Source organism: Gopherus evgoodei, chromosome 3, assembly GCF_007399415.2.
Source record: "Gopherus evgoodei ecotype Sinaloan lineage chromosome 3, rGopEvg1_v1.p, whole genome shotgun sequence".
Lineage (NCBI taxonomy): Eukaryota > Metazoa > Chordata > Testudines > Testudinidae > Gopherus > Gopherus evgoodei.
In genome coordinates this window covers 114,993,638-115,013,005 of record NC_044324.1, presented here as the reverse complement: position 1 = coordinate 115,013,005, position 19,368 = coordinate 114,993,638, and the positions used below count along the sequence as shown (strand labels likewise).

The 19,368-nt window shown below is 42.8% G+C and overlaps 1 protein-coding gene across 2 annotated transcripts in view; it reads right to left on the bottom strand.

The window, feature by feature from the left end:
• Positions 1 to 17,393, bottom strand: part of PEX7 (peroxisomal biogenesis factor 7) — a 78,367-nt gene extending 60,974 nt beyond the window's left edge. Inside the window, exons 1-5 of one of the 2 annotated variants that reach the window (XM_030556401.1) lie at positions 17,213 to 17,392; positions 10,981 to 11,038; positions 9,517 to 9,667; positions 1,007 to 1,084; positions 189 to 297 (exon numbers count right to left, since the gene is read on the bottom strand). In XM_030556401.1, the coding sequence (XP_030412261.1) occupies positions 189 to 297; positions 1,007 to 1,084; positions 9,517 to 9,667; positions 10,981 to 11,038; positions 17,213 to 17,348 (532 nt within the window). In that variant the 5' untranslated portion in view covers positions 17,349 to 17,392. Of the gene's footprint in view, positions 1 to 188; positions 298 to 1,006; positions 1,085 to 9,516; positions 9,668 to 10,980; positions 11,039 to 17,212 lie in introns of both variants that reach the window. The other variant, XM_030556402.1, reaches the window with a different exon arrangement.
• Between the last annotated feature and the right edge of the window lie 1,975 nt (positions 17,394 to 19,368).

Below are 19,368 nucleotides of genomic sequence, written 5' to 3'. Positions count from 1 at the left end.
AGAAACCAAGAGAAATGATTTAAGGATCACAACAGAACCTACAAATCCGTTCCATGGCTATAAGTTTCTCTTTTCTTTCTCCATTTTTTAAAATATGATATACATCACCATCTGCTGGACAAAGTGAGAAATAATTCAATACAATGCAGGCTCTTTTGACGTGAATGCCATTTTACTATAATATTTACCTGAGGCAGATGCAAAACAGCCTGGGATGTGCGGAGACCATATAGTGCTGTAAATGATGCCTTCGTGGCCTTTAAAAGTGCATAATGACCGCCCCACAGTTGGGTCCCACTAAATAAAATGAAAAACAAAAGTCTGCAGATGGAACATAGCAATATTTAAATCAATTATTTATTTTGGGCTAAACACAACTTTCCAAGAAGGCTATTAAAATGTATACTTTTATTCTACTGGGGTTTCTGTACAATAAAAAGAAGAGGTTTTCACATATGCATTCACAGAGAAACTAAAAAAAATTTATGCAAAGAGACCAGAATCTCTCAATATTTTTATATTATAGATAGATATAAATATAATATTTTACTGTGTCCATCAAACAGTATCTGGGCACCCAACAAAACTGAAAATATTTCAATTATCCTTTGAAATGTGTCTGGTCTTTCTGCTATTTAGATATTTTGGGGCTAATGGGCATGCATGCTTCTATATTCATTAGAAACGAAAGTTAAAAACGTATCTGTCTAAAGGCCCCATCTTACAATTAGTTTAGCCCAAAATCTCCCAGGGATTTCTTTGGGAATTGTATGTCATGGTGGACTGCAGGCTCTTCCCTTTAACACACACTGAAAGAACCCAACAGATATGAAGGGCAATGCAGCAAGCCAAATTAAAAAAAAAATGACAGCATCAGTTTAAGTAAAGAGGAAAGCAGAAGGGGCAGAAAACTGCATAAGAGAGGACACCGTTTCTCAACACAAATTAAGAACTGCAAGTTCCAAAACAAATAACAGTGCTGACCTTCTGTCAAAAACAGACATACCAGTTTGGCAGTTTGATCCCATGAACCAGACACCACTACCTGTTCTCCTCTAGTTTGGCTCCAGTCAACACTGTAAACCTATAAATATTACAACAGCTTAGTTTAGAACGGCATAAACATCCAATTTTGATACTCTGCCTAGCCAGAGTTTCATAAAGCATACCTGGATTTTTAGTTTGTATCACAATCAGCTGGAAATGTGCACATCTGGCACTAAAGAGCAGTCATGAAGCCACTTAACTGTGCAGAAAATTAAATTTAACATTTCAAACAGTTTTTCTTTATGAGTTCTGCTTTTTGTCATATATAGATACCCAGCAACAACTCCTTTTAAAACTAGGACTAATGAGGATACAAGTTTGAATTGCGTTATCTGTTGTGAAAAGATTCATTAGCCACTTCTTAGCGTATCTCTACATTGCAATTAAAAACCCACACCTGGCCCAGGCCAGCTGACTCAGGCTTATGGGGTTCGGGCTAAGGGGCTATTTAACTGTGGGAGAGACGTTCCAACCTGGACTCCAGTCTGGTCTCTGGGACCCTCCCACCTCACAGTGTTCCAGTGCCCGAGCTGGAGCCCAAAGAAGAACGTGTACCCCACAATTAAAAGACCTTTAGCCACAAGCCCCAGTCAATTGGCACAGGCCAGCAATGCATTTTTAATTGCAGTGTAGATGTATCCTTCAAGAATTCAAAAATCTCTCATTTTTTATATACACAAAGTGAAACAGAACCTTATAGTTGGCCTGTTTGGAAACTTATTGGTATGTTTAATAGAGAAATTTAAAAGCTGAACTCATTATGTAGAATTTCATACCTCTGAAACTCTTCTCTCTCATGTTATATATAAAAAACTACATTAGAAGAAACTTCAAGTTGCAAAGCCAAGCACCCAAAAAACTAGGAAATGCTGCAATTAAGGTTGAACACACAATCTTAATTTGCCTGCCTTGTGCACATGCCTTATAACAGTTTCCTTGCCCAGGCAGTCCCAATCTTTCCCATCCCTCTGTTCAAGAAAATCCTGCTCAGCCCCTTGTTCCTGTGCTAAGCCTTGACTCTTGTGACTCTTGCTCACAGCGGTGACTGTTTGCACTGAAATCCCCTTAAATCTCTCTCAGTTCTTGCTCTACTTCCACATAGACAAGCCCTAAGCCTATGCAAAAGGGAGACGTGCTACTTCCAGCCATGGCAGCTGCCTATCTGCCTGCCTGCCTCCTGGTGGTTGTGACTCTGCACTGGATAGATTGGGGAGCTCCTGTCCTATATGGTGCCCCCAGGGTTGGCTCCAGCTTTTCTGCGGCCCCAAGTGGGGGGGGGGGGGAAAGACGACGAGCAGCGCACTTCAGCGACAGCTAAATCGCGCCATTTCTTCGGCGGCAGCTCCTCCCTCTCTTCCTCTTCGGCGGCAGCTCAAACAGGAAGAGAGGGAATGATGCAACCGCCACCGAATTGCCACTGAAGACCTGGACGTGCCTCCCAGAAACCAGACGGAATGCCGCCCCTTTGAATTGGCCGCCTCAAGTACCTGCTTCCTACGCTGGTGCCTGGAGCCGGCCCTGGGTACCCCCCAAGAGACCATTGTGGCCATGTGGGGGATCTAAGTAGTGGATAAAGCAGAGATGGGGGAAGCGACCACCAAGCCTGGATCAGTTCTATATCCAAACTCCCCACTCTCCCCCTGCACACACACAGTTACTGCTGCCTCAGCAGTTACTGGATTGAGCAATGGAGGCAGGAATAAGAATGCAGCAGAAACCCTAACTTTCAGAATTTCCAGATAACAGTTTTCAGTCTTAATGCTCATTTGTGTATGTCCATTAATAGCTGATACATATCAGCTAAGGAGAAGAGGAGAGTAAAACCTTAACCAAATAGGCATTCCAATGAGATTTCAACCCCATTGGAGTAAATCAGTGAATTAATTTAGTTCTGGTTATTCATGAGGTGCAGTAATTGGCTGAAAGGGCAACAACACTGATAATAAAGATCTGAATTTACATTAAAATTGTTTACACTTCTTGAAGTGGGAAGACTGAATCTTATTTGGAAGATGAAGTTGATCCCTGCCAATCTCACCATTAAAACATTATAAAACTCAATGGCAGCATTTATTAAAAGTATCAGAAATGGATTAAGAAGGCAATCAGTCATATTTAAAAGCATTGTCTATCCGTGTTTACCAGAAAATATTAATTATACTCCTAATAAGATCTGGTCTCTCTTAGTGCACTACTTATAAGAACTGATCCAATTTTTCCATATCTCAGAGTCAGACACAGCCCATATGTCCTGCACTGTCTTTCTAACCCATGGTTGACTGCCTCTGATTCCCAGCCAATAGGAGTGCAGAGACACTGCTCAGGGCAGGGGCAGAGCTCCCCCCAAACCTAGGAGCCAGACCTGCTGCTGGCCGTTTCCGGGACGCAGAGGGTGTCAGAACAGGTAGGGACTAGTCTGCCCTAGCCGGGAAGCACGGCTGGTGGGACTTTTAATGGCCCAGTTGGCAGTGCTGACTAGAGTCGCCATGACCCAGTGCCTTACATTCCGCGACCCAGTACTAGGTTGTGACAAGCAGTTTGAAAACCACTGCTCTAAGCCAGTGCTTCTCAAAGTGGTGGTCTGCAGACTGGTGCCGATCCGCGAGCCATCGGCTGCCGGTCCGCGGTGAGTTTCCTCATAAGAGCGTCGAATAGGATAATAATATCACCGGTCTCTGGCACACTGGAAAAAAAAACTGCCAGTCCCCCACATCAGATAGCTTGAGAAGCACTGCTCTAAGCCACAATATCTGTTCAACTGAACTGATGTAATAAATTCTGGCTCTATCTGCTAAGCAAATGGATACAATCAGAGAGCCCACATTTTTGTCTTAATTTTGATTCTACTTATGATTGCTTAGATTTTGAAAAGCGAGAACATACACGATACTATGCTAGAGAGAGGTATTTTTCCCCCAAAAATTAAATCATCCTTTTAATATTAAACACACATCACAAACAAGAACTTGTAGGATAGGTTACATGCAATATTCACTCAAAAACCCTAAAAAGCAGGAAAATCCCAAATTATAACCCATTTCTCAACTGTACTCTAATGCCCCCACAGCATGTTTCCACTGACAATTGACTCCTCATCACAAGGAATTTCTTTCTGCCTCCAACAGATATAGGAATACAGAACACACAACACATCCACTCCCCTCACATTACTTCACAAAACCTTAGTTATGAACTCACAAACACTTACATGTTCTCACCAACCAGAAGCACTTACTAATGTTGCTGAGGCTGTTAAGGTTATAGACTGTGATTATACTACAGATCCCTATGTGCTTCAACAACAACTCACCCCAATTTGTCAGCTTTCAAAAAAGTAAAACAAAACCCAAGAAGGATGTTATAAGAATACTGATGGAAAAGAGGAGGCGGCAGGGAGGGGCAAATAAAACAGACCTATTGGGACAGCACTGATACTTTAATTCTCCATTTTGTGAATAAATACCATACACTAGAGTCATATATAGATAGGTTCCTATCTCCACATTTCTCATCATCATATTTTATACAGAATATTTCCTCAAATGATGAGATCTGCAGATAGCCCACTGCAAGGATACCATTCAAAGCCCAAGTCACCTCTTCCTTGGCTAAATAAGGATACCTCTTTCCACATCTGATAGCTGAATCTCATAATATTCCACTTTAACCTATACTGAGGCGTTAGTATGTCATACTAGCCAAGTTTCATACCAGAAAGAGACAAACATATCTAAAGTTTATATCCAGGTTCCTGGAGGATAGGTCCATCAATGGCTATTAACTAGGATGGTCAGGGATGCAACCCCACACTCTGGGTGTCCCTAAACCTCAAACTGCCAGAAGCTGGGACTGGACAACAAGGGATGGATCACTTGATAATTGTCCGCTTTTGTTCATTCCTTCTGGAGCATCCAGCACCATCAGAAGACAAGATATTGGGCTAGATGGATCATTAGTCTGACCCAGAATGGCTGTTCTTACGTAAAACTACATCCCTAGTCAGCAAAAAGTTGACATTTCTTTGGGTTTAGTACCACAACTAATTCCCTTTCACTTTCATTATACACCCACCCACAATATACACATCCAGTTCCTCAATCACACTTGCATGCATAGGCGCCAACTCTGTGGGTGCTCCAATACCCACCCACAGCCTCCCCGATCAGCTCCTCCTCTTCCCCCTCCCCTCAGTGCTTCCCATCCGCCGGCAGGCCCTGCTGATCAGCGCCTCCCCCTCCCTCCCAGCGCCTCCCGCCTGCCGCAATCAGCTGTTCCACAGTGCGCAGGAGACATTGGGGGGAAGAAGATGGAATGGGGCACGAAGAGGTGGGGTGGGGGTGGGGCCTGGGCCGGGTCTGAAACACCCCCCACCCCCGGCACATAGAATCATAGAACTGGAAGGAACTTCGAGAGGTCATCTAGTCCAGTTCCCTGCACTCATGGCAGGACTAATTATCTAGACCATTCCTGACAGGTGTTTTGTCTAACCTGCTTTAAAAATCTCCAGTGATGGACAATAGAAAGTCGGCCCCTCTGCTCACATGCACAATCATAACTCCATCCTCAGATTACTTAGAGTAGAAAATATATGGGTAGTATATATTTAATCTTGGTCTTAAAGTGCGGCATCCGACAAAGTGGGTATTCACTCATGCTCCAAAAAGTCTGTTAGTCTATAAGGTGCCACAGGATTCTTTGTTGGTGTTAAAGTTGTTCATTTATTAATGCGTAACTGGATATGAGTATTGTAGGTGGCTGTATGCTCAAAGTGAAAGGGAGCTCAGTGTCAAGCTAGGAATCTGAGTGCATTTGAATGGTAAAGCCCATGCACAGCGGTTGGTGTGGATGATAGTGTTGCTTAACTGGAGATTTCCTCAATTTTTAGAAATTGTGCTGAAAGGTAACACACTTAGTCAATTACTTTTTTATATAGAGATGGACATACATCAACGGTCTGGATTTCCCCGAAGCAAGACAACAGAGTTCCATGCTTTAATCCATGGTAGTGCCATTCAAATCATTATTTAAACCTGTATTACTTAAGAGACTTGACACATTGCTCCCTCTTGCAGTTTTTTCAGCCTGACCCTGCCACTGCAACAAATATTGCCGTTACCCAGGGAGTCATTCCAAGCTGATAGTTTGAAACACTGCCTTGTCTCCTGCTCTGACCCTCTCTTCTCTACTTCAGTTTATACTGGACATACTCTATCACACTTAAAACATACATCAACAGCAAATGGATACTGGTATTTCCTGGATGTGAAAACATGTTAGCTCTCCTTGCTGTGAAGTGAAATGCAACACTGCTACTGGCTGCTGAATACTGTCCATCATTCATGTCAGTCACATCTTAAACTTGATCTGCAAGCTGATCAACAGCAATTGGTTCCAGATGTTTCTAAAGTGGCATACAGTACAATTATAAAATAATCTGCCCATAGTGGAAAATTTCTTCCTAATCCTGGCCACTAATGATTAGTTTATGCTCTCTACACACACTATATAGGAAAATTACAATGATCAATACTATTCTTGGCAAAGACAGCTGCAATGAAAGTGGCTGTAACCCCTGACAGATAGTTTTTAAGAAATCACCGGTCAGCAAAACCCACTTAAAGTCAATGCTGGTCTTTGCACACCATATTGCTTCAGATCTGCAAGAAAATAATTCCTCATCTTTACGAGAACTAACAGGCAATCATTAATAGGAGTTTCAGCCTTGCAAAAAGAGGTGAACCACACAAGCTAATGATTTCTGCACCTCAGAAAATTTCCCCCCCCCCAGTACAGCTACATCAAGTATAAATATTTATAAATACATACCAATTTATGTTACTAAATATGAAACAAATTCTGATATTGTAGTATTTTATTTTTAAGAAAATTCAACTACCAGAAGGATAGCTGTGTTAATCTGTATCCACAAAAAAACCGAGGAGTCCAGTGGTACCTTAAAGACTAACAGATTTATTTGGGTATAAGCTTTCGTGGGTAAAAACCCCACTTCTTCAGATGCATGGAGTCATGCATCTGAAAAAGTGGGGTTTTTACCCCCGAAAGTTTATGCCCAAATTAATCTGTTAGTCTTTAAGAACATTCAGTTCAGTCTTAATTTTGTCAGTAGATGTAATGTAAGGTTAGTCAGACCAATATGAAGATCCAGGCTAGTCACAATTTTTCCATTTAAACAGTGGGCCTGAAATCTTGTGCATTTGGGCCTGTTGTATTAATTCAGATGGACTATATGGACCCAAAGAGTTAAAGGTGTAACATAACCCAGTCACTGTCCAACATTAAACTGTTTTAAGCAAGATTTGGAGGTTCACATGCGAAGACCTCAGCCTGCTTAATCCCATGGCAAACATCATTAAAAATCCTTTTAACCTTTTATCAGAGACACAGAAAAGAAAGAAAAAGCTAAAGCATTTGAAATGAAATGTATTAAATAAGGCTTTCATTTTAATAACATCCCTTGTTCCCTTTACTTTATCTGCAGAGAGGTTTTGCAGAGGAATACACCCCTTGATTGGCAGGATTTTAGATGGTATCAAAGATGGTAATAACTATTTTTGGGGAAAAGAGAAGAAGTTACTTGAGATGGCTGGAGCTGTTAAAGTCTGATCCCGTTTCATAAGATGACAAAACCCACATACACAAAGGGGAGAGAAAAGAATAGTAAAGATAGAAAAATGCAGCTTTTGCCTCTGATGTTTTCACTTGCAACCTCATTACTGGAAAAAACACAGGTACAGCATATGGTCATCTCAGCCACTTTAAGATCTGGCAAACTTGAACAAGTGTTGGGCTGCTTAGGTGATTGCTTTAAGTTGCCTCTTTCTAGTCACAGGCTTACAGCAGTGTTGCAAAATATGCTGTCCTGGTTGGCTACACAAGAGTGTTATTAGAGAGAAATAAAAAAGCAGAGAGATAGGAAAGAGAAGAAATAAGATAAGGAAGGAAAAGGACACAAACTCTCATATCTCAAGTGGTGTTTGGGATTCAGCTGGAGCCAGTAGAGGTAGCACTGTCATCTGGGTGCCTCTCTTGGCCCAGTTTTGTCAGGCCACCTTTCGGGATGAGAATAAAGGTTTGGGGTCCCAGGAAACAGTGGAGTGGCTGCCATGATGGTGAAGCTTGGCCGTTCCCCATCTCTCATCTTTCAGTCAGGCAGCACGCACTGCAGTCCATTAGCTTCCCCTGCCCCCAAAGTCCCTTTTTCAGGAATCTAAAAGGGAATGATGGTGGAATAGCCCATCCCTTCATTATTTTGTCCATCAATGAGGCCTAATTTCCAATACAGCAATTTTGATTCACTGATTTCCAGTTCCACACTTCTCTTGTTTACCAAGCATGATCTTAACACAATCCTTGAGTTATATCAGCAGGGTCTTTTGTTAGACTGCATTAGTGCACTACGTCCTGCTTTTGCACTTTTCTCCCCCATCAACATTTTTTATAGTCTCATGAATTTTCAGTCACTTTTAAAGATGAGCTTGCAATTAGGGTACATTTATAGGCCCAGTTAACACAACAGGACCCATTCTGGGTCACCTCTTTTGAAAAAGGTCCCTTAGAAAGATTTTCAATTATCTGCCTCTCCCACCTAAAGTACATTATATCACTTTGAACAGGTTCCCCTTAGCAGTCTAGCACTCCTTTCTGCAGGCTGAGTTCACAGTGTTACGTAACTTTTCCTTCCTATGTGCCTTTACTTCAGGGTTGTGACATGCCAAAAATACAGAGGTTACAGTTATTCCACCTATTCCCCATTTTGAGAACCAAATAATTAAAAGAGTAACAGACAGCCTAAAAACACAATGAGGTAAAATGGTTTGTAAAAACAGGAATAATTTATATTCACTCTCAGTGATAAGTAGAGAGGGAGAAAGTTTCCAACTTTAAATAGATGCTACTTCCTCCTTCTTTATAACCTTGAGATGTGTATACACACAAACAAATTCAGGTTAGGCACGTTATATTAGTAGATTTAGGATTCCTTTTTATGCTTAAAGGGCACAAATAACTATTCTGAGACTAGGGCCTCACAGATATTTGAAGGATCTTGTCTTTTCCCACCCTATGAAGAGAGTCCTGAGGATCTGCATAATGTCTCATTTTACACCTTTCATGGTATCATTGCTGCAGACACCATCCTTCTAGTTGAGACCTGGCCTATTCAATGCCGCATTCTACTGAATGAGTACCCCAACCTAATCTTGGAGGAATCAAGAATAAAGTCTTTGAAATATTTCTAACAAATATTAATTTTATGTGACCAAATGTCATCTATTATAAACACAATATGTAATTTACCTCACGTTCAACAGTCTTGAAGCTGTAAATTCATGCTATAACCCCAAGCAAAGAAAAAACACTTTCCTGTAGTGATTCTGCAAGTGAGCCCTTTAATAATCCAAGTAGTAAAAAAAAGTAGGCCATTAACATTTTGAAGTTTGCCTCTTTTACCTCCTGAGTGTGCTCTTTATAAACTTGCAGTGGACCTGTGGGGTCAGCAGTGTCCCAGATCTGCAGAGATCCATCCCCACTAGAAGTCACCAGCACATGTTCATTGTTCTCACTCCACGTCACATCAAACAGGCCATCATTCCAGTCAAAACTAAACCAAGGCAATCAAGATATTCATCTATGAGAAATGACTGTATAGCTGGTTGGAGTATATTCAAAGATTAATCAACACATTCTTTAATTTACCATATTCTGAAAATATTAATTATTTGTATGTTTGACTTTCTAAAGAATCTTTTTAGAAGAAATTCTGATACCTTGAAAGTTTTTAAAAATTTATGTTACAACAGGTCAGCACAAGAGAGCCAAAGACCATCACCTTTTATATAGAGACTGAGGTCTGATTTCCATCCTAACCTTCCTGAGCAAATGGGAGTGCTACAGATGTATTGCCAACTTGGATATATCATAGAGCTATTATTTATCACTAACAGAGATAATAAAATATCCAAGTCAATCTCTACTTCTATTGCACTGAAGGAAGGGCATGCCACTCACTGATCTATAGTGACCACTCTGATTGACAGCAAAACATCATTAAGGGATTAGAAGAGTCCCATTCAGTCCTTTTTATCCATAAGGATACTGATCATAATTCAGTCTCTCCAGGGTGGGAGTGGTAAACCTGGAGCAAGCCTCCAAGGTTTAAAAAAGGAACATAGGGCCTCCCACTGTAAGCAATAAGGGGATAGAAAGTACTTTCATTACTGAATCAGTAATATTAACTTATTACTATAATACTATACCTAGCAGTAGCAGTACAATATTTAACTGCTATAAGTAGCCTGCTATCTAATTACCAACTGAAACAATATCTGTCGGTATCCAAGAGTAAGGTAATTTATTATATTTCTATTTAAACTCTCATCTCAGATAAGTCCAAATGGTCAGCTTTATGTTTCAAGTTGTGTCAACACTTCTCTTACAATCAGAGCACCACAACTTTTTAGGTGGGGCATTCTTGAGCTGTGAGAGGAGACAGCCCAAATAAAACTACCAGAGGTATTACCATTCCCCAGAAAAGATCAATAGGGAAACACCTACAAAGTTTAGTTTCCACAGGTTCCCGCTTCATTCAAACCTATTCAGTGAAAAGTTTGGGGTCCAAGCAGCAATGCAAGGGCAGCAAGATTCAACATGCAACAATAAGCTAGGCCAGAGACACTGCTTTTAACTTGCACCACTCTGCTGCCCCTAAATGGCTTACTTTAAGTATGGTGTCAACTTTAAAAATACCGTTTAATATTTTAAGCCAGATAATATTACCAGATCTTTGTACCTAAGTAATGGAGGTGTAAACTGAATATATCATACAGCCATTATTTATTACTAATAGAAATACCAAAATATCCACTAAAGGTTCTATAACAAATACTTCCCATTAAAAACATTTAAAATTGTTACCTTCTGAAAAGACAAATCCCAGCTTCATTTTGTTCCAGCACTGCCAAAGTTCCACAACCTGAAAAATTAAGAACAGCACAGTACAACAGAGCCAATTTTTTTAATCCACTGGAAACTATGATGCACTGTGATGGTTTATACGACAGTGCAAAAATGGAAGGCACCTGAATCTGATAGGGGGACCCAGGCAATTAGCTGTGCTTATAAATAACTTCTTTGGCTCTATTTATGGCCTTCTGCTACTTCATGTGTGTCAGTTTATGATACTTCTAACAGCAAAATGGGGAATAGGGACAACTCACTGCAAGCATTTTTCTATTTTCTTTTGAATAACCCTTATGTTGCAAACACACATCAGTATGGGATTATATAGGTCCTTTTATAATATACTAGGGATAATACTACAGAAAAATGTAATAAGAATTAAGCTTATTATGGGTGAACTAAGAAATGTAGGATATTTGAGTCTAAGGAAATGGAATTCAGATAAAACACTTTTATATGACAGGGATACTATCAAAGTGGAAAAAAAAGTCACATTTCTATCTGAATATTATTAAACATGCTGTTCTTACAGAAAGCTGTAACGCTACAATCTTGTAATAAGCACAGCACAGAGATCCAACAGAGCTCCCCATGGGTGCTAGAATATGCCCGTGAAGGCAGTTTCTAAGAGTACTTATAATTTTTTCATCCAATTTATTTTGTATATTTTACTATTTAATTCTAGTCACACTCACTCTTGCCTCTGTATAGTCAGTTTTCCTCTGTTTGAGAGGGTCTTTCCCAAGAGAGGGAGAAAATATTTTGTAAATATAGGACAATCTGGTTGGGAAGGAGACTCAGGGAAAAATTGTCAGGGAGTCTGGGACAGATGTAGAATCTGCAACTCACTGTCTCATTAAAAAGTAGCAATATAAATGGTCTTCGTATGAAACAGAAGCAAAAAATGGAGGAAATCAGTAAATGTTTTGGGCTATGTTGACAATATGTAAGCAACTTATGAATTAAACAGTATGTTTGGATAGAACAAAAACTTCTTAACAGGACAGACTTTGAAGATATAAAAATATATGAGCTATTTTGGTTTACAATAAGACCATCTAACGCTCACTCTGCATATAATTTTTCCCTTTATTATATGTGTTATAAACAATAAAACAAAGATAAGTATTCATAAATTGTGCTGTATTCATAAATTGGAGGCTTACATTAGGAAAAAAAAAAGGAATAAAAAGTCTGGAGAATAGAGGTATTGCACTTACAGACCAAAAATGTATTTTGAATACCATGAATTGCATACTGTGAAGATTAACCATTATGGGTGGGATCCACAAAGGTACTTAAGTCTCAAGGTATGTCTTCACTACCTGCCTGATTGGTGGACAGCAATCGATCCAGCGGGGGTCGATTTATTGTGTCTAGTCTAGATGCAGTAAATCAATACTCCAGCTCTCTCCTGTCAACTCCTATACACCAGCTCGGGGAGAGACGCAGGCAGAGTCGATGGGGGAGCGGCAGCAGTTGACTCACCGCGGTGAAGACACCACGGAAAGTTGATCTAAGTATGTCGACTTCAGCTACATTATTCACGTAGCTGAAGTTGCGTAACTTAGAGCAATCCCTCGTGTAGACCAAGCCTCAGGTTTAAGGTGTCTAAGTCCCAGTTTTGGTTCCACGGCAGTGCACAAAACTCCCAGTGTGCCTTGTAGGCTCCTAAACTAACCTGACTCCTATGTTTTCAAGGTAAAAAAGTTCCCATGTGCCTAAGTTTCTGCCTCTGAACATATGCATTACTGCCTCTCTCTAGGCATCTGGACATTTATCATCTGCCTAAGCTTCACAGTGAATCACAAACTGAGGGAAGACATGCATGCTGCCACCTGTATCACGTATGGGGCCTGATCCAACAGATGGCCTCTGGGCACACCTATAAGACTGCAGCCCATTCAAAATCTGGCTGGAAAGAGGTGGTGATATTGCTGGTGCTCACCTTATAACTAGGGCCCTATCAAATTCAAGGTCCATTTTTGTCAATTTCAGTCATGGGATTTAAAAAAATTTAAATTTCATGATTTCAGCCATTTAAATCTGAAATTTCAGGGCGTTGTAATTGTAGGGTTCCTGACCCAATAAGGAGTTGTGGGGGTGGGGGAGTCATAAGGTTATTGTAGCGGGGGTGGCGATACTGCTACCCTTACTTCTGTGCTGCTGCTGCTGTTGGCGGCGCTGCCTTCAGAGCTGGGCAGCTGGAGAGCGGTGGCTACTGTCTGGGAGCCCAGCTCTGAAGGCAGAGCTACTGCCAGCAACCGCACAGAAGGAAGGATGCTATGGTATGGTATGGTATGGCCATCTTCACTTCTGCGCTGTTGCCTGCAGAGCTGAGCCCTCAGTCAGCAGTCACCATGCTCCAGCCACCAGCTCTGAAGGCAACAGAGCAGAAGTAAGGGGGGATGGGATGGTACTGCCACCCTTATTTCTGCACTGGTGCTGGCAGGGTGCTGCCTTCAGAGCTGAGCGCCTGGCTAACAGTCGCCGCTCTCTGGTCACCCAGCTCTGAAAGCACCACGAAAGTAAGAATAGCTATACAGTGACACCCCCCACTCCCGCAATTCCCTTTTGGGTCAGGATCCCCCATTTGAGAAACGCTGGTCTCCCCCATGAAATCTATATAGTATAGGGTAAAAGCACACAAAAGAGCAGATTTCAGTCCATGATGCATTTTTAACGGCCATGAATTTGGTAGGGCCCTAGCTGTAACTTTTAACTCAGTGGTTAAAAGCCCTCACCTGGGTTGTGAGACACCCAAGTTAAAGATCTGAATAGTGGTCTCCGACCACTCACAAGGGTGTTTTAACCACTGAGCTACGGGATACTCTGATATGACATATGAGTAGTTTTATGTACTTAAGTACACCTATTGAACTCAGTTGAGCTATTTGTATGAGTTAGGTCACTCACATGCAAAAGTAGCTGCTGGCATTACATTTTGGGTTTTCCAAACTTTACTTTGGTTAGTGATTAAATTAAATTCGAAACTGTTCATCTGCCCTGAGAATTCTATTGTTACTGTTTACAGGTAGAAGGTCCTACAAATGATAACTTGCAGTGTCTAATATATATAAATACAGTTACTTTGTAGATAGTTTCTATACAACATTGTTTTTCTGTACAGCAAATACAGAAAAACAAGGGCCACTTAAAATAATTAGAAATAAAAAGCTGATTAATGAAAAAACAGTCTGTCCCATAACCTCAATATTTCCTGTTGAAGCTGTTCCACTGTGGATAAATAATGGAAGAATTATTGGAAGCAATGGGACTGGACTCTGGGCATCTCACCTCCCAGGTGGGTGCCCTAATCACCAGGCTAAGAAGTCATTCACACTCTCTCCCCCTGTAGCCCAAAGACTATTTAATGATTTACCCAGAGTTAGGGTGACTAGACAGCAAGTGTGAAAAACTGGGACCTGGGTAGGGGGTTATAGGAGCTTATATAGGAGAAAGCCCCAAATATCAGGACTGTCACTTTAAAATCAGGACATCTGGTCACCCTACCCACAGTGGAACAGCTTCAACAAGAGATATTGAGGGAGCCCCACATCAGAATTGCCCACAGCTCAGCGATCAAAGCACTGTTATGAATGGAGCAACGCAGACAACGAACTCATTTTACAAGGAGTGCCTAAGCTGTCTGACTCCATGTGGCAGGCTCCTGTTGATAGATCACAAGCAGAAGCAGGCACCTATCACTATAAGAGGACTGGGACGTAGCACACACACCTCTCCTTGGCATCTTCCATTAGCTATCTTAGGCACTTCCCTGCCTGGCATGCTGATTTTGTGGATCACATTCTTAGGAATGTTTCTCTCACCATTCACTCTATAGGAAGCCTAGGTATCTAATTCTGCTTTGCAGATCACAGTGGTGTTCCTATGATTTTCTAGGTGCCTAAAAGTTAGGTGCCATAATGCTAAGTGTTACAATGCCTAAGGCCCACCATGGATCCATACATGCAAAATGATTGTCTAAGAACAGTTCTTCAATCAGCCAGCTAAGGCCAAGTTTTCAAAGTAGATACATACTGTACAAATAAGTACTTAAACATCTAAATGCCTAGTTATCAACATAATGCCCAGTTTGCATGTATAAATGCAGACATGTGAATGTGCAAGAAGGCTTCTGTCACCTTTTTTGACATCAAATCAACTAAAAAAAAAATCTTACACAAGGCTGACATCAATGCCTCCCCTTTACTACTTTAATAAGTTATTTTCTGTTCAAAAGGAGTTCCTTTGGTTTGCTAAACACTAGTTGCCACAACATATTTTATTATAAATATGTTTTTTTCTGAGTTTTGTGCATGTTATTGCAAGCATTAATGGGCCACCTATCTCCACCCATCAATGCAGTGTTTATACTTTTTTCCAGTGGTTCATGTTATGCCTGGTTAAATGGAAAAGATTTGCTTTGCTTTTCTCTTAAGCAGACCATTTCTCTCCTAGAAGAGAAATTTAATTCCAGCAAGGAAATTTAGAATGAAAGAGTTAGAGTTTAAGACCAGATCACCAAGTCACCCAGCAACTGAAATTAGACCAACCTATTACAGACCATGTGAGACTAAACTATTATAGAGATGGTCTTCCCTTCACTGCTATGCCGTAGTTATATCTCAGTGGCTTCAGCTAATAGTCTTATTTTTTTTCTGCAAGCAAAGTAGTCCCAGTTATGCTACTTCCATTTAAGTAAAACGGCAAAACATCAAATGACTTCAAGATATTAAGACTGGGCCCATCAGTCCCAAACCTGTGAAGGAATACCTGCATAACTACCCCATGCATAAGTAGGCCCAGTTATGTGACTAAACGTACGTGTTTCCTTAAGTATTTGCAGGATTGTGGCTTAGGCTGGCTTATTGTAGATACAGTACATTCGTTCTGTATCTAATTGACGTTATGGGCTAGGTTAATGAAAACAAACAGCATTTTATTTTTATTATATTTTAACAGTGATATTTATTTTTCTGTACTGTATTTTCTGTACAGGAAAACATTACATGTTATTTTAAAACACTATTTATGAAGCAACCATTTTTATTAGACATTGCAAGTTATCATTTGTAGGACCTTCTGCCCGTAAACACCATAAAATTCTTAAGCAAACTGTTCAGAATATAATTCAACCGATAAACAAAGTTTGAAAAGCCGAAAAAGGTAATGCCAGCAGATACTCGTACAAGTCCTGTCACAGCAGGACCAAGTACCATCCCTGACAGACTTTCAAAGTTACTGACTTTCAATAACCTAATGTCATATTAGCAGAATAAATGTGTTTGTTTGCAATACACAAGTTTAAAGATGACAGTATCCCTTTAACTAGAATCAGAAAACCCCCAAATCAGTAGCAGCCTACATTTTATACATATTTATAAAATATTTGTAGCCTATGTAACCATAGACTTTTGCTTCCTCCAAACAGCAAAACTGAAGTGAGAATGTGGTAACTCTTCAGCTCAGCACCTTACAGGTCAAAAAATCCTAGTGCATATTTCACATGCCGATAGCATGAGCAGTCTCTCATCTTCCCCCCTTTCTCTCCCCACTGAGGCAAGAGAGAAAAAAAAAAAGACAAAGCACACTGAGAATTGAATGGTCTAATCAGTAGCTGCACTCCAGAGGCAGCTGCAGCAGCAACGCAGTCTTTGGAAGCAGCACCCAGGACGGGGAAAGAAACGTTTAAGATTCCTCGGGAATCAAAGTTGCCAAAGGACTCAAAGCAAGGGGCGGAGATAAACACCACTGCACAGTACCACAGGCCCCAAACATACTTTTGCGCGTGGAAGTGATCCAGATGTATGTATGTTTGCAAAGATCAGCCCAGCCCATGCAAGGTGTAACGCGAAGCAGATCGCAAACAGCAGGGGAGGCAGAGCAGGGAGCGTTACAGAAGGAAGGGGCTGGGGGGAGGAGAGACATTCTGACGCCCCAGAGCTCGGCAGGGACTGACATTGCCCCCGACCCAGCACAGGCACCAGGGTCCCGCAGGGCTACAGCGGGTGTCCCTGCAGGCTCAGGGGGAGGGGGCGCAAGGGCTCCTGGCCGGGGAGGGAGCCGGGGCTGCAGCCCCGCCCCGCAAGAAGCGAGGGTGGGAGAGGCGGAGAGCCCGCGAAGAGGGGGGTGCGGACAAGCCCCCAGCGAGGGTAACACGGGGGAAGCGCGGCCTCGCCCTCACCGGCGATGCCGTAGTTCTGGGCGGCGGCGCAGGCCAGGCGCCCGGGCAGGTAGGGCGAGAACTCCACCGCGTAGCCGTGTCGCCCCGGCAGCCGGAAGGCCTGGGAGCGCCGAGCGCCCCCGTCGGCCCCGCTCATGGCAGCGGAACCGGGTGGCCCGGCTGGGAGAAGCGAGTCCCCCTCGCGCTACCCCGCCGCGCGCGCCCGCGCGCGCCCACAGACACGTGGGGCCGCTCTGGAAGCGCCCGGCCCAGCGAAGGGGCGGGACTGAGGGCGCGGCGCCGCCATATTTGGTTTGGGCAGGACGCTGCCTGGCTCCAGGAGGGGCCGCAGAGGGGCTGTTGTCAGGGGCAACAGGCAGGGCTGAGCCCCGTCCGCAGTCCTTTCTGGGCCCCTGATAAGGGCTTGACATCACGTCCCTGGCTTCATCACCTGTGAGTCTCCAGGAATTAAAGTTAAAGACTGGGATGATTTAGTTGGGGATTGGTCCGGCTTTGAGCAGGGGGTTGGACTAGATAATCTCTTGAGGTCCCTTCTAACCCTAATATTCAATGATTAATCTTTAATTAAAGATTATGTAATCTGATGAAGCCACCAGAAATATGTCCAACCAAATTTGGGAACTTTACCATCATCCTCCACCTTCACCAACCCTGGCCTCCTTCCTCATGTACAACAGGCTCGCTCCCCACCTGCCAGAAGGTTAAGGGAAGTGTAGTCCCCTTACTGAATGAGGGAGGCAACCTAGTGACAGAGGATATGGAAAAAGCTAATGTACTCAATGATTTTTTTGCATCTGTCTTCACGAACAAGGTCAGCTCCCAGACTACTGCACTAGGCAGCACAGCATGGGGAGGAGGTGACCAGCCCTCTATGGAGAGAGAAGTGGTTCAGCACTATTTAGAAAAACTGGCAAGCACAAGTCCATGGGGCTGGATGCGCTGCATCCGAGGGTGCTAAAGGAGTTGGCGGATGTGATTGCAGAGCCATTGGCCATTATCTCTGAAAACTCATGGGGATCGGGGGAGGTTCCGGATGACTGGAAAAAGGCTAATGTAGTGCTCGCATTTAAAAAAGGGAAGAAGGAAGATCCGGGGAACTACAGGCCAGTCAGCCTCACGTCAGTCCCTGGAAAAATTATAGAGCAGGTCTTCATGGAATTAATTCTGAAGCACTTAGAGGAGTGGAAAGTGATCAGAAACAGTCAGCATGGATTCACCAAGGGCAAGTCATGCCTGACTAACCTAATTGCCTTCTATGAGGAGATAACTGGCTCTGTGGATGAGGGGAAAGCAGTGGACGTTATTCCTTGACCTTAGCAAAGCTTTTGATACGGTCTCCCACAGTATTCTTGCCGGCAAGCTAAAGAAGTATGGGCTGGATGAATGGACTATGAAGTGGATAGAATGCTGGTTAGATCGTCGGGCTCAACGGGTAGTGATCAATGGCTCCATGTCTAGTTGGCAGCTGATATCAAGCAGAGTGCCCAAAGGGTCGGTCCTGTGGCTGGTTTTGTTCAATATTTTCATTAATGATCTGGAGGATGGCGTGGACTGCACCCTCAGCAAGTTTTCAGATGACACTAAACTGGGAGAAGTGGTAGACAGGGCTGTCCAGAGGATTCAGGGTGCCTGAGGCCAAGCGGGGGCACAGACGTAAAAAAAGGGGCCACTCGCTGCGACGCTTGTGTTCACTGGGCAGCGGCGTGTCTTCAGCGGCGGTGGCGGTGGGTCTTTCACTCGCTCCACGTCTTCTGCAGCACTGAAAGACCCGCCGCCAAAGTGCCGTCGAAGACCTGAACTGCCGCCAGATGAGTAAAAATTAAAAAGGTGCCTCTAGCCAGGGAAGGGATTCTCGGCCAGGGCTTGCGGGGTCCCTGTGGGGCCCAGGGCCTTGGGCAAATTGCCCCACTTGCCCCCCCTCTGGGCAACCCTGGTGGTAGATACATTTGAGGGTAGGGATAGGATATAGAGGGACCTAGACAAATTAGAGGATTGGGCCAAAAGAAATCTGATGGGGTTCAACAAGGACAAGTGTAGAGTCCTGCACTTAGGATGGATGAATCCTATGCACTGCTACAGACTAGGGACCGAATAGCTAGGCAGTAGTTCTGCAGAAAAGGACCTAGGAGTTACAGTGGAGGAGAAGCTGGATATGA